At 47.4% G+C, this 16,074-nt stretch overlaps 1 protein-coding gene across 1 annotated transcript; it reads left to right on the forward strand.

The window, feature by feature from the left end:
- The first annotated feature begins 5,513 nt into the window (after positions 1-5,513).
- On the forward strand, positions 5,514-9,577 carry LOC144118904 (uncharacterized). The gene is made up of 2 exons (XM_077651685.1): positions 5,514-5,745; positions 9,450-9,577. The coding sequence occupies exons 1-2, from the start codon at positions 5,514-5,516 to the stop codon at positions 9,575-9,577; spliced, it is 360 nt and encodes a 119-aa protein (XP_077507811.1).
- Positions 9,578-16,074: the final 6,497 nt, after the last annotated feature.

A 16,074-nucleotide genomic window follows, 5' to 3' on the forward strand; every position in this document is an offset into this window, starting at 1 on the left:
CAGCAGCACGGCGCCAGTGTCGGGCCTCCCTCTTTCCTAAGTCCCTTTCGTTCGTATTACGGGCCCGTTAAACTTGACCTTGCCGCGTTATAGCATTTAGGTCAGGCGATCAACGCGGACCACGTTGCGACGCCACTTCGTCGAATTAGCTGCGCATCCCCATTTGCGGCCTCAGCAGCATCGCTCGCATTTGTCATTCAGCGCACCGTGGTTATACTCATGGGCGGCATTCAGTGTTCCGTTTTTATTCCCCTCCGCCGTGTCAGCTCGTTTTTTGCTAAAAACTAATGAAAGTTGGTGGATATCTGAGACTCCATGTTGAGATTTGACTCCTACGGCCATGTGAAGCTTATTTGCACGCGTCGCCCCCCCCCCCTCCTCCCGATCGCTGTTTTTCCTCTTCATTCTTTTTCCAGCCTCATTGGCACCTTTGGTGCGCCAGCCCCTCCGTGTGTTTACATTCGTTTGTTTAGACAAAGGAACCGATGGGAGGGAAGAGAGGTGAAATTTACCTGCTCCCTCGACTGCCGGGGAGGAACGGTTAACACTGCCGCATTTCTGCGCCGTTGATTGTCGCCTGTGACCGGGGACAGCAAAAAAGAACAAAGTGGAGGTTTACCGACGAACGACCTTTACTTCTCTTCCCCTTTTTAGAAGGTTGGCTGTCGCGGGAAGAAAATCATCCAGTAGCCTGTTCTTCCTCCTCGCCCGTCGCCTTTGTTTTTTTTTTCTTTAGCTCAAATTTTTTACCTCGGTGTGGCAACGGCCCGACGGAACCACTGCCGCTTCTGCAGTTGCTGCTTGTGCGGGGTGCCGGCGTTTGCTTAAGCCAGGCCGGCTGGCCTGCCCCCCCTCCGTCTCTTCTCCGTTCAATGCAGAAGAGCAGCGAAGTGCCGCGCTGCGGAGAGCGGCGGAAGTGCCGCGCGTCCAAGGCTTGTCTCTCCAACCCCTCGAAGTCACTGTGCTCCTCCCGCTGCTGGCGGCTGCGGCTGCTGCTTGCTGAGGTCGAACGGCCGGGCAACCACCGGTCATGTCATGATCGGATTGCCAGCGTCCGTCCGAGCGTTGCGGTGGGGAGGAGGGTTCCGGGAATGCCCTCATTCCCGTCTCCGCGGTGATGCGTCGTCGGCCGGCTGGCCGGAATGACTCGCTTTCCTTAGACGGCGCCGCTAGCGTCGCAGTCTCTCCTCTGCGCTGACATCGGGCCGGCGTCTTCTGCTCTGTGCGTCCGCCGCGTGCCTTCCTCAGGCGTGGGTTAGTCGTCGCGAGTTGATCGCAGCGACGCGGTTTGGAGCGACACCGTGTGTGGGCCCGGGGCTTTTGTCCCATCGCAGTGCTTAGTCGACGTGAACGGGACCCGCAACGTGGCGTGGCTGCTTTCGAGCTGCGTCGGTCGGCGAGTTCTCCATTGTGTCCTGTTAATCCTGCCGTGATTGACGCGAGCGACAAAGCACCGAAGGAGCATCGGTCGCGTTTCGCTCCTCGTTGTCTGCGCTCGGCTACTGGAAGCGCTCGGCTGAGGTCGCGCAGAAGAGTCAAAGCTTCTTCGTGTAATGGCAGCAGTGTGATGGCACTCGCTCTCTCACTCACTCTTTCACTCACTAACTCACTCCCTCAATCACTCACTCTCTCACTCTCTCAATCTCTTACTCATTCGCACTTGTCCTTGAGTGCTGTGAAACTACTTTTGTCTGGCCACACGAGTTGTTTCACGGTACTCGTCACACTGCATTCGAAACAAAGGACATTAGATGTTATACCTTAACTTTGGAGATTTTAGCACCCCAAGCTTTCTTTGCGTGAAAGGTGAGGTGACACACTCGTACACACACATGCAAAGTCTGAAACGAAAAACAGCAAATGGATGCGAGGTCATTTCTCAGGTTAGCACAGAAAAGCCTACGGTAATGCGGCGTAGCTAAATCAACTAATTCAGCTGGCGGACAGTAGATACTTCATTTGCATGTTCTTCCCAGCCTAAGCTACTTAGAGCGCTTTCAAGCACTGCTGCGCAGTGTTTTGTGGTTTCTTGGAGTCGCTGAAAGCTACTTCCGCCAAGCCCCCTGAGTGAAGCTGATTATCGAACAGGTGGAATTTGCATTCGCGATTAATGCAGCAGACATGCGCTGCGCTCTGGGTACTCATATCACTGAATTCTTAACGCAAAGACTCACTAAATGGTGTAACTTGCCATGCCTTGCCTGACGCCCTGCTTGCTCAGAGAATAGCTCTGTTACATACGCTGACTTATTCACCGCGAAATTTTCACTATGTTGAAAAAAGGGGGCGTATTTGTTATGCATGCGCAAGAACTTAATGCCTTACTGCAGACCGATGCCTTACTGCAGACTTACTTAACTTCAATGACTGATTTTTTTTGTTTTATGGTGTTTAACGTCTCAAAGCGACTCAGGTAAGAGGTACATCGTAGTGAAGGGCTCTGAATAATGTCGACAACCTGGGGTTCTTTAAACGTGCACTGAAATCGCACAGTACACGGGCCTCCAGCATTTCGCCTCCATCGAAATGCGACCGCCGCGGCCAGGATCGAACTCGCGTCTTTTGAGTCAGCAGCCGAGCACCATAACTACTGTTAACTTTAGTAGCGTCTTTGGAATAAGTATTAATGAATACAAGGATGGTTTTTAGGGCAGCCTGGAAAACCATGTTCATGCTGGTAGCGGAAACAGTGCTTCTGTGAAATATGCGAGGCTATTTTATGCTAAGAGGAGAAGAATACTGTGGACAGTGGACAGAGTTGGTGATTCGTTGGTGGTCGGTTCTAAGAGTGGCTTGCCCGCTCAGAGAATGCCGCAGCTTCTTGAATATTCAGCTCCCACAAGCATCAGGGCAAATTTTGAGCCGCTGTTCAACAACGAACTTGTCAATTTTCATCACCTCTAGAACTTTGATGAACGAAGCAGAGAATAGCCAGGGAATAAATTTGCAGCGCAGGTAACACGCTAGTATAGGAAGGCACGCGGTGAGCTCTAGTACCGAGCGCGTTTCCACGTGAGTCTATAGACTGTCTACAGACTTCTGTCTATAATGTCTACAGACTTTCTATAGGGATATCCAAGAGAATAGTCTAAAGGCAATACAAATCTTATTGTTTATAGACAATCTATAGATTTATGGCCGTGCACCTTCAGTACAATTTCATCTATAGACAGTCTATAGACTAAGAATAGGAAGGAAACAAAGTCTATAAGAAGTCGACAGACTATCTATAGACCATTTTTATAAGGGAATGTGCCCATGCGCTGAATATTACGTGCCAGCAGTGCACTTACGATCGCAGCGTCGATTCCTGCTATGGGACGCGGCGTTCCTAACACAATTTACATAGGATCGAGATTTCTGCCGGTGTACATAACACAAGAGAACGCGCGGCACACCGTAACGTCGGACACATTGATTCGTTGCTACAGCATTAACACTTGTATCGACGAATTTAAACAAAACGACTTGGCATATCCGCGTATTTATTCCCCACAGCACCTGTCAGACATTTAGTGTATGTACGCGGGCTATAAGCGTGTTTTTATACATAATTAGATCTTTTGGCTGGCGATATTGGTAAAATAAACACGCGGCCAATCACTTTCCATGTCACGTTTACGCAGGCAACACCATTAAGTCGTAGAATTGAAAAACGAAACTGCGTCTCTTTATAGCAGGGGTGTACTAAATGCTCAGTATATGCAGGACCTCCGGCAGCAGCACCTGTCACGGATCTGTGTGGTGGGCACTAAGATGGAAAACAAAGGTAGACGGGTCATATATACGTGTATTAGTTTTGAAGTACCCGCAGAAGGCGACGTTTTCTATCAGCGCAATCCCTTTCTACAGATGTACCCGATATCTTCGCCTCTTTGGAGAGCCAAGAGTGATGGGGCTCTTCTTGCTTTCGCATTCACTGTACCCGCCGGAAAACCTTTTCTTCAACAGCTATCCCTGTTGCTATGTCGAGTAGACAAGGGTAAGGAAATGAGGGGTTCGTTATCACATCCATATGAAGGAAGGCAACCGTCACCGATATCAAGAAAAGCGCAGGGAAATTTTTCTATCCTTTCTTTAAGTTGTGCTGATAAATTGAAAAATAATAGTGTATAATCATTTTACACTGGATGATAATTGATAGCGGCGCATAATAACTTCTTCATAAAAAAAGTGGGGGAGTGTTTAGAAAGAAACACGGATCCTATATTTCCGAAGATAAGAAGTGTTGCATTGCAGGTACCAGGATTAAATATCACATTTCACAATATCAGTCGAGGAAATGGCCGGGGAGAAAGAGGAGATACTGCTCTAACGACCGACACTATAGAGTGACGTTATCCAGCTTTTGCAAAAAGTTGGCGCTCCCCAGATCTCAATAAATTTGCTTTCGCCGTGCCTTGGAAAACAGTCTTGTTGGACGCCGGAAATGACACTATTTTCTATTTATTTCCTCCTGCAGTATTTTCTGTTCGTTTCATATAACACATGTGACAGTGAACTGCTCATGCAAGAACTGCATTCTCGAATGAGTAGTTGTTTCAAATCGAGTCATTCCGCGATTTGATGGACGTCGCTTTGAGCCCTCCCGCAAGCGCGCGGTTTTCGAATGGCGGGAGAAAGGCCCCAATTAGATGAGCCACAGTGGCGAGCGTAAACGCGTAATTTTTAAAAATAAGCTTTGTGAGTTAGCACAGCGCTCTTTTCCGCAGAGCATTGTCAGCAGTGTACCACATCAAAATGCAGCTAAGACGTGCTAACTAGCAAGGGGATTAACTATTATTGAATCGTTAACTCTTTACCTATTGCTTTTGGGCTCCTCAATTATTGAGAGGCGTGCAGCCCACCGCAAGCAATATACGTATCAGTTTTTAGAATTTCGACATAACGGTTACCTTCGGCGCTGCGGCCCAACAAATTTTGGCGGCATCTCACCAAAATGCATATGCTTTCGAGAAGCTTTCAGGCAAAGCAACCTATCTAGTGCACGTAACTCGTCGAAATAGCCAACATTTGTTGGGCCACAGCGCCGAGGGTAACTGCGTATTCTAATTTCTAAAAACTGATGTGGATATTGTGACGAAGAAGACGAAGCCGGCAGGGGCGCGGGACGGACCGCTCGCGTTAGGCCAGCGGCCATTACATCATCTCTCTGCCATCGTTCATCGCGCTTCATTCTTCGGCTGGCCGCCACGTAACTATTACTTACGGTGGGATACACGCATCTCAATAATTAAGGACACTAATAGTAATAGTTCAAAAAACAACTATTCAGTATTAGCTAACCAGCCTGCCAGCTGGCCAGTCTTAGCTGTACTCTGATGTACTACGCCGCTGACAATGCTATGGCAAAAAAGTGCTTTTCTATCGCGAAGTGCCTACTTTTAAAAATTGTGTAAACTCTGAGGTGAAGTGCCGTGTAGACATGTGTGTGTGTGCGCGCGTCGGTGCAGCGCCCGCGGTGGTAGCACAGCGGCAGTATTTTCGCTATGCTTACCGCTTCACTGAGGAATATGCACGCTCTTTGTGCACAGGGGCTGTCCTTCCTGGCACTCATCCTGCTGTCAGGACGGCTGTATGAGGCGAGCAAGGAGATCGCCTTCCTGCGCCTGGTGCTGGCGGCATGGATCCCCTCCGAGGCCGACCTCATGCTCGGCGGCGCCGCCGACGACCACAAGAGCCTCGTGCTGGACCGAAGCCGCCAAACGCTGACGAACCTCAAGGGTGACCTGGAAGCCTTCCTGCGTGAGTGCCGCGAGCTGTTGTGCGATGGGGCCTGGTGGGCGTTGTTCAGCGGCTACCGCGTTCTCACCCACGAGCTTTTCCGAAAGGGAGAAATTGCGTCAGCTTTAGCTAACCTCTGTCAGCTGCACAGTCAGAATGAGCAGCTTCACTGCAATAGAAACGACTACCGGATGGTATCACAGACACTGCAGTTTACTATGAAACGTCGAAGGGACAAAAGATAGAAAGAAAGAGGTTACACGCTGGACATGTTTTGGCGCTAGTCTGGTGGTTACCATCCGTCAAGTTTTCGTAGTTGATTGCACTGTGCCCCTCCCATTATGAGAAAGCATGGCTAGAGATAACGCAGGCGCCTTGTTATTGCTTCAGCTTTGGCCTAACCCGCCCGCCTTACACCTTAAGCTCACAGGAAATATATTGTGACCACACAGATACATAGAGACGAAAAAAAATGTTCCTGGGAAGTTCTAGTGCTGGTGCGCGACAGGTCTTTCTTGAAAACTTGGCTGCAATCCATGATTTATACTGAATGGTAGGTTAAAATTTCAGCCAAATGTAAGTTCGCGAAGCCGAATGCCTTGGGACGTTTGAGCTCCCCTGATGTTTCAAACGTCTGCCAGCTAGCTGCGCGGTGACTGTGCTGTAGCAACACCTTCGATCCAAAATAGGTTTCATGCGTTTCGTTGTTGGAAACGTACCATAATCTCCCCCCTCCCCTTTTCTTCTGGCTCCGCTACGTCCTAATGGGTGCGGAACGCGAGTGAAAGTTTACACAGAGCACACAGGCAGAAGACTACTTACTGCATTTTTACGCAATAGCGTGAAGGCCCCTGTTATGTACAAAATCCGGCGGCGTCGTCGTTGTGAGCGACAAATTGACCCGGGTAATGTGGTCCACGTGGTCGCCACCCTAGGCAACCAGCGAGGCCACCCTATCACCAGTCAGGGCCGTAAGATTCTGCTCGGAAGGCACCATAGTCGAAAAATGACTGGTCACTTGGCTTTGTGACGTCACCCGCCACAACCTGTCCACCGGATTGTGAGCTGACTGTCCACCGTGGCAGCTGGCAGTTATAAATTGATCAGTGGTCGAGAGAGGTTGCCCGAGAAGAGAAACCTGAGTCGCACAAACCTCACCGTTGGCAGTAATGCCATCGCAGGGCAGTGCTGCATCATTTAACCCTTGCACCATTGGATCAGCATTGGTATGAGGGCTCCCAGCGATCTATGAATGTAAATTAGAGAACGGCCAATTCCACATATGCGGGCATTAACCAGTTAACGCTATCGCGTCATACTGTTACGGCGGCGGTTAAGTGTCTCCTCCAATTTTTCTTCGTGGCCCGTTCTAGCACTTTAACCACCCGTCTACGCGCACCCAGCTATCCTTCTAGAAAACTGTAGCACGTGCTATTTAAAAACAGGAGAGCAACGCACGGACGTTTTTCTCTGTTGGCCCTTAAGGGGTGGCTGAGGCAGTGATGTCTTCCCCATGAAGCAACCAGTTAGCTGGCGCCGCGGCCGCAGCCATGGCGCGGATTGCACGCAGATAGTGTTGCATTCTGCAGCCTATTACAGGAAACCAAAGCTTACCAACTCGTAGCCTCAAAGAACCGGTGGTCTGCAGTGCGATACATCTATTTTCCGTGCTATCTTATTCTATATTAGCGATGTTAGTCAGAGGCGGATTGGTATTAATATTCTGTGTGGTTAGTCTTACTATGCACGTGCTACTAAGTTAGCGTCTGGCGTTATTCTTATCTCACGCCAAGGCTGCTACTCCGCGGCGAAGTGTTCGCGCAGGCTGCCACAGCAGTCGTCCGTATCGATGCCGACTGAGCTGACCTTACGCTGAGCTTCACTCGGGGAACAGTTCGCCTGGTCGCTTGTGTGTGCGGAGGATGTCAACTTCGTTAAAGCTCGAAGAAGGGACCTTGCATCCGGAGTGTATTTTGGACTCTATAAACGACCCACTATTTTTTTATTGGTTTCTGCGGCACTGGATTGCTCAAAATGTAAACTCGCTGCTGCTCTTTTTTTTCGCGACATAGTGTATTCACTTGCCGCATATATAAATACTGATAACTCGAAGCACCTCACCCAGAGGTGCGTTGGCTGTAAAAACGTCTACATCTATTTGGACATGGTCACTTCTGCATACGCGGAGTGGAAGAAGCAGGTAATGAAGGGACCTTTTTAGGAAGGTGAAGAGAGGTGCGGGACATGAACGTGACGCCAGGAATGGAGACGAAGCCACACGCGCACTTGCCTCGAGTCCTTCTTTCCTTCCCCGAGTGTGGCGTTGACGTCATGTCACTTGCTCTTGCTTTCTGAATATTGATTCCTCCCATTTCGGGTAGCCCAGCCTGACTAGTTATAATGTTTTCGGAGATCCACGAGCAGTGCAGCCACGCATTAAGTTTTATTACGATCTCACGGTTCGAAACTTACACTCCTGTTGATTGTTACAAATGACTGCGGCGAAATGTCACAACAAAATAAGCAGAGCTAGTAAGATCTACAAGTTCGTTCTGAAACGTTGATCGCGATACCTACGCGAATGAGGAGAGATAACGCATTGCTTCTTAACGTAGCGACATTTATCATGGCTTCGGCAAGGGTGAATTCCATGTTTTCGCTTGCCACCGCAGGTTGAGTGTGGCTGCTACTCTTTCTTGCTAATTGGACAGACTTGAGCCCGTGGAGTCAGCTCTGTTCGTTTGGTACAAGCTGTCGTATAATTAAGGAGAAATTTACTGAATTGCCCAGGACCTTATGCATGTTCTGTCCGCAGAGGAGACAACTTTCACCTGAGGCGATGTTGCTGTTTTTAACTTTTCGTTCTTTCACGTATAAATATCTGAGTATGTAACCTTGTGAAGAAGGAAACGTTGGTGCACGACTCTGCCTGCAGTCATTGTGCAGAAGCTTTTCCTCTACTTTCGCTCCGTGGGTGTGAGCCTTAAAGAAACATCGGGAACAACTTCAAGTTGGCCCGTATCCATATGTTGTGGTATATTCCACCGACAAAGATACCATTCTCACTTAAAGCCGAGCTTTTTTAAGCTACAAAAGGTCAAAGAAATGAAACACAGGGGTCGCCTTCATCTGCCCATTACGCAACGTGAACTGCGTGCGTCGACGTCGAATTTTTCGCGTGGATCCCATAGCCTATGCTACAGCGCCGTTCACTTCAAAACGGAGGCAACCAGTCATTTTCAGAGTAGACGTCACTGGTTTGTATTGAGGGGCGGGAAAATGTGTCACACATAAATGCGCCTCTTGCTGCCGGAAGAACGCGAGCATAACCAGCAAGAGTGAGAGAATCTTTTACCGAGAACAATAACTCGGTGAAGTTGTCCTTAGTGTGCGCCTAAGTCGCTCGCGGTTGCCTGCCGATGCAGCCTCTTAAACTCTCGTCTGCATTTTGCGCAGGTATTTCGCCGTTTCAGGGCCTCTCATTATACTCCTTTTGGCGCGTGCACCTTTCCCGTAATGTCATTGTTCCGCATCTATGCACCTCTTACATTTCTTTGAAACATACCTTTCATGCACTGTAGCTAAAACTTTCTTGTTGCTATCATGCTCCTGATCTCGTACACTTATTCCTCCTATCTCTAGAACTACATGGTTAAAACACAGCAAGGTGTTTAGTGTGCGTGTGTGGTTATCTGATCCCCATGCGTTTCGCTGCTCCTTCGCAGTGGAACTGACGTCAGCTCGGACAACGCTTGCCCTGAGCGTGGTCTTCGTGATCTACATGCTCAGCGGGTGGTGGATGGTGTTCGCCCTCAAGCAGGCCAAGGATAACGTGAGTGTCGTTCACCCATGACTCAAGTTGATCATACGAGGCCGCAGTGCTGGCGCTATAGACACAGCCCAAGCAAGAAAACAGGCTGGGCTTGGTTCCCTCACAGAAGACAGCTCGGCTAACTGAAGTGGCAGACACGATAGGATCGGTGTATACCTGCCGATGGGGACTGTCTTGAATGCGATATGAAACATTACGCAGAACCTGACGTTTTATAGAGATGGCAGCAGCAGTCCTGGGAACTTGAGATACATCACCTAATGGCAGTACTTTGTTTATCAATGTTGACACGTGGAGCTAAGGATTCCGAGAGAGATAGAGGATTAAAGGAGGACAAGGAAAGGCATAGGGTTGATCAAAATAGGTTCGAGTAAGATGACTTGGTCAGTAGCCAGGGGGTAAACAAGAACAAAAGGAGCAACGATAAGGGAACAGAGAGCAATAACATTGCAATAATATCAAAACTTATCCGACAATACGGCTGGCCACTCACTATAAGCGGGGAATATTCTTGAAGCCTTCAGCGCTGGCGATGTTTGCAGCCATCTTTCAATGATTTGCGAGGATTCCTCAAGGCATCAAAAGTGTCTGAAACAAGATGAAAATGCGCATTAAAAGCTCCTGAAATGAATCTGCAAACAGGCATGTGGAACACCCAAAATATGTTTTCTTTTCTTAACATTATTTTTGCTGCACTCGGAGTGCACGTGAGTTGAAAACAATTTTATTAAATGAAAATATCCAGAGGAAATTGAGAACAAAAAGAATCACCGAATCGCTGTAAGAACTTTATGACAGCCGCATAAATATAGGACCCGGAGCCACCACTTCAGATAAATGATTGCATAGTATACGGTTCGAGGTGGCATGCGAGACGTCAAGTGCACATGCATAATCGCTGAGTGAACGTGTGCTCGTAACGTTACGGGCATTTTCTGGAACCGGCCTAAAGGCCTGAGTGTGCTCCAAAGAAGTGTATTGCATATAATTGTTACCTAGCCCGTCGTTACACTGAAAACTGTAGTGTTGCCGTTCTGGGCACGCGGGCACTCATGAAGCCCCTCCAGCGCGCAATCGCGAGAGCCACCATTGCGTCAGATGTGGAATCATTGCGTTGCATATTTCGGAAAGAGTTGGGAGGTATGGAACATCTGGGCCAATGATTTAGCCTGTTTGAAGTAACTACTCCGACCAAGAGCGTAGAAACCGATTGTCTGTAAAAAAAATCAAAATAAGCAGCTATTTTTATTTGATACGCCTTTTTTAAATACATTTCCCCGGATGGCTACGTGCGGCTGCCCACCGCAGAGGCGTAGTGCTTGGTTAGAGGAATAAAATTTCGACTGTGCTGGTCGTGTTCCTATGGAGATTAACAGCAAAAAATTACAGACGTCACTAAAGACTTCTTATGTACTTGTCAAGGCGAAAGCTTTGATCTATTTTTAATCCACCCAAAATACACTCTAATTCCCTACAATGCACACTAATCCAACTTAATCCAGCACAAAGAACCCTTAATCCACCATAATCACACCTTAATCTATCGCAATCCACCGTGATTCGGCGTAATCCACTCTTAATTCACAGCAATTCCGACAATCTACCCAAAATACACTATCCACCGTAAATCCGCTTTATACGACCTATTGTAATAAATGAGTAATTACTCATTGGCGTCCACCCAAGTGCTCACCTCACATACAGTTACAAAGGTGTACCGAAGTTTTTCCTGCGGTTACTTGATTCAATGTAATCCACTCTTAGTCTAACATAATCCTTCTTAATAAACTCTTAATCCCACCAGAATCCACTCGTAGTCTACCCCACCCACTGCAATCCGACTTAAACCATCCTATTATGGCCCAATAATATAATCCACTTTTAATCCACCAGAAACCACCGTAATCTAAATTATTTCACCGTACTGAAACTTAACCCGTTGTATTCCACTGCTACCACCGTGGCCCAACATATTCCACCATGGTAACACTTAAATTGATGTAATCTACTTTGAATCCACCACAATACATCCTAACCCAACTTAATCCAACGTCACCAACTCTTAATCCACCGCAGTCTATCACGATCCATTGTAATACAACTGAATTATAAGTAATCCACTGGGACCGCCCAGCGCAGATAACACTCTCTATTTTTGTACCACTAAGCACAAATAGAGACGGCGCCGGCTTTTCTCGTAATGGGACTAGTCATGCTTTCGCCTTAAAAGCCGCCTGAACTCTGTGCGACAGTGGTGCACGTCGGCGCGGCGCGCGTCTAAGGCACTTTCAAGCATTCTGTTTGCTGTAGCAGTTTTGGAAGCCTGCTGATTCCATCGCCGAAGAAGCAACGTACGATTGCCACCTCCCGTGCCTGTCTCGTCATCCTGCAGTGCATGCTCAACGTGGGATGGAATTGACCCACAAGGGGGCGTCGTCGAAGAGTGGAATCCGCCTTATAAAGAACGCCGCTGCAAACCCAGGCTTTAGTTCGGGCGCGGAGCGCGTCTAAGGCACTTTAAAGCATTCTGTTTGCTGTTGCAGGTGAGACTTGTTTGCTTGTTCTGCGATCCAAAAACTGCCTATACGCTGCTGCCAAACACAACGCTGAGTGTTGAACTGCTTGATCTGCTTTGTATTTGTAGCCGCCGCGGTGGCTGAGTGGTTACGGCGCTCGGCTGCCGGCCCGAAAGACGCGGGTTCGATCCCGGCCGCGGCGGTCGAATTTCGATGGAGGCGAAATTCTAGAGGCCCGTGTACTGTGCGATGTCAGTGCACGTTAGAGAACCCCAGGTGGTCGAAATTTCCGGAGCCCTTCACTACGGCGTCTCTCATAGCCTGAGTCGCTTTGGGACGTTAAACCCTCATAAACCTCAAACCGCTTTGTATTTGTATTGATAAGTGTTGTGAACTTAGCGTTAAGCTGTGTTTAGGACTGCTGTGTTAATCATGAGCAAAGATATTAAAGAAATCAGCAAGGCGCTTGAAGATCTGAAACGCGAACTGAGAGCTGACCTTAGAACGCTAAAAGATAGCGTAAAAAACTGCAATGACACCTGTGATGGCGTAAATGAAATCAAGAATGATATAAGAGAGCTGAGAAAGGAAGTTAAGATGTCTAAAAAAAACGACGAGTACACGGCAGAAAACCGCCGGTTAAGCGAGAGGATAGAACTGGAGCAATACAAGAGCGCTAATAACCTTGAAATAAAAGGTGTTCTCGATGCAGGCGACCCATGCGACGCTGTGAAAAGAATTGGAGCTTTTTTAGATGAACCGATAACTGACTCGTACATTGAAGTATGTCAGCTCGTCTCGACATTCAACAAAGGAGAAAAAAACATTTTTTCGTTTTGTGCATCGCACTAAACGGGACAGTGTTCTGCAGAAATTCAGGAAGAAGCGGCTGACCACTAAGGACATTGCCTTCGGCGGGGAAAGCAACCCTGTGTTCATTAATGAGCATTTCACGGGGTCAAACGAAAAGCTCCTGGGCGCTGCGGCTGCCCGAAAGAAAGCAATGTGATGGAAGTTCGTTTGGACCTCCCACGGAAAAATCTATGCATGCAGGGACGATACTGCAGATGTTATCAGAATAGCCAATGTGTGTGATGTGGAAAAAATAGCCAGATAATAGACACTAGCAGGAATGTTTCTAACGCTCATTGAACCCTTGCAATCGACATAGCTGGATGTTGCTATAATGACCATGCAACTTTGAATAAAACATATAAGTGCAGTGTACGACAGCTTACAACTATGCATTTAAAGATGCGCGGCATAAAAAACAAGGTCGATGATCTAGTAATATTCATTCAGTCCCTGACTTTTAAATTTAAAGCCCTAGTTCTAACAGAAACCTGGTTAACAAAGGACGACATACCACCTTACCTGCCAGGTTATAGGTGTGAAAGCATATGCAGGGAAGCAAAAAAAGAGGCAGAATTGCAGTATATCTTGAGCAAAATATGTATTACGGAGTTATAAATAATTTGACAAGGATTGATCAAAACGCAGAAAGTTTGCTTATCAAATTATCTGGTACTGTGATTGGTGCAATACACAGGCCGCCATCTGGCTGTGTATCTGAATTTGGCAACTTCTTTGAATATGCACTGAGTTTTCTAGGATCCGTTACAAAATCGTTTCTAATTCTTAGAGATGTCAAGATTGATACAATATCGGATAGCTCGAATGCAAATGAATTTCGTGACCTTATTTATCTCTGTGCTTGTACGAACGTTGTGACAGTTCCAACAAGGGTGACCGCTGATACCGCAACGTGTTTTGACATCTGCGTTGCAAATATGAATTGTGACGATATCGCCGCTGGTGTTATAACATGTGATCTCAGTGATCACCTTCCCGTGTTCTGTATGGGTTCCCCTGTTCCCATCAGACACAGATATAATAGGAAAAGACCTGGCATCGTAAAATAAACGATGAAACTCTGAAGCTTTTTTGTATCCTAAAAGAGAACGAAAGCTGGGATGACGTTTACATGGAACAGAATGCTACAACCGCGTATAGAATATTTCGGAAAAGACTTCTGTGATGCTATGATGCAGCTTTTCCTTTGTGTGAGCATAAAATAAAGAAAAAAGGTGTGCGTAAACCTTGGATGACCGTGGAGTTATTCAAGCGCATAAAATAAAAAAAATAAGAAGTTTCATGCTTTTCTTAAATCTCGCGATCTGCATCTATTTGCCGAGTTTAAAACCTTCAGGAACAAATTGAACTCAGACCTCAAGAAAGCGAAAATTGAGTATTTTCAGGCTGACATTCTTCGGGTTCGTAATGACAATAAAAGGCTCTGGGAGATGGTTAATAATTTAATGAACAGAAAACGACCGAATCCCTGCGTATCAGCTATTACAGTGAATGGGGATCGTCTCCCTGATGCGCAGCTTGCAGAATAAATGAATCTTAGTTTCGCTAGCTTTGGAAAGTATACTGGTCCACTTGCTACTACATACGAGACGACACATACCAATGATCCAATGAGCTCCATCGCGCTTTCTCCTAGCAGTCCATCAGAAATTTACAGAATAATCAAGAGTTTGAAAAACGATGTAGCATCTGGAGATGGCGGGATAAAAGCTTTGCCAATTAAACATATCGCAAGCCACATAAGTCACGTGTTGTCATATATGATTAATCTGATGCTTCTTACTCGAGATTTTCCTGCAGATCTTCAGATTGCAAAAGTAGTTCCCGTGTATAAAGGCGGTAGTGCAGCAAATATTAATAATTATAGGCCTATTTCCGTCTTGACTATTTTCTCTAAAATATTTGAGCGCGTTGTCAATGAGAGACTCAGTTTTTTTCTAACATGGAATAATAGCTGACGCCCAGTATAGCTTTCAAGCAAAAAGATCTACAGAACAGGCTCTTCTGCGTATAAAAGATAAAATTATTGAAAACATAGAAAAAAAGCTCCTAACACTGGGCCTATTTATAGATCTTAGGAAAGCGTTTGTTACTCCACAACACGATACTGTCACAGTGTTGGTCACAAGACAGGGACCCGGCAAGAGAGGGCTCGGCAGAACGTCGTTCGGTGGGAGAAACGGCAAACTTCCACTTCCTTCAATCCACGCGCCAGCAGCGCCAACGTCTTTTTTGCTTCAGCGCCACCTGGCATTCCTCCCCTCTTAAAAAACGCGCACAGATGAGCGCGCGAACACAAGCACACACAAGCACACTGTACCGCACAAAAAAAGGCTCGAAGTATCTGGGGGGTCACCGTGCAAAATACGGCTTCATGCGTAGAACATGAGCGATCTCTGGACGGGGAATTCGACGGCTTCTCTGCTAGGAAAGTGCCGCGTTCGGTTGTACTTAGTAATTAACGTCGCTGACGCGCCGCAACACTTTATAAGGACCGAAATAACGGCAAAGTAGTTTTTCGGACAAGCCTCGCCGTCGAACAGGTATCCATACCCAAACCTGGTCGCCGGGATTGTAGAAGACTTGTCTGTGCCTGAGGTTGTAGCGGTGTGAGTCTTTATCTTGTTGCTGTGTGATGTGAACACGTGCTAGCTGACGAGCCTGCTCGGCTTCGTGGGCAAACTCCTCAGCGTCAGCAGAAAGCTGGTCATCCGTCGGGCAAGGGAGCATTGCATCGAGCATCGTCTGAACCTCTCTGCCGTAGAGGAGGCGGAACGGTGTGAAACGGGTCGTCTCTTGAACTGCTGTGTTATAGGCGAATGTCACGTACGGTATGATCATGTCCCAAGTCCTGTGTTGCACATCGACGTACATCGCCAGCATGTTCGCCATGGTCTTATTAAGCCGCTTGGTCAGCCCATTTGCATGCGGGTGGTAAGCAGTATTTTACGGTGGGTCGTACTGCTTAGCTGAAAAATTTCGGCCATCAGCTGGAAATTTAAGGAGGTCCCTCGGTCGGTAATGACGTAGGTCGGGGCGCCGTGTTGAAGGACGATCTGATTCATGAAGAAATCCGCAACCTCGGACGCTGTGCCACGAGGTAAGGCTCCGGCCTTGGCGTATCGAGTG

This window comes from Amblyomma americanum, chromosome 1 (genome assembly GCF_052857255.1).
Source record: "Amblyomma americanum isolate KBUSLIRL-KWMA chromosome 1, ASM5285725v1, whole genome shotgun sequence".
NCBI classification, from domain to species: domain Eukaryota; kingdom Metazoa; phylum Arthropoda; class Arachnida; order Ixodida; family Ixodidae; genus Amblyomma; species Amblyomma americanum.

Excerpts from the sequence above, each read along its gene's own strand:
- LOC144118904 (XM_077651685.1), top strand. The coding sequence starts at position 5,514 with ATGCACGCTCTTTGTGCACAGGGGCTGTCCTTCCTGGCACTCATCCTG. Across the intron at positions 5,746-9,449 it reads TGACCTGGAAGCCTTCCTGC|TGGAACTGACGTCAGCTCGG; the intron begins GTGAGTGCCGCG and ends GCTCCTTCGCAG.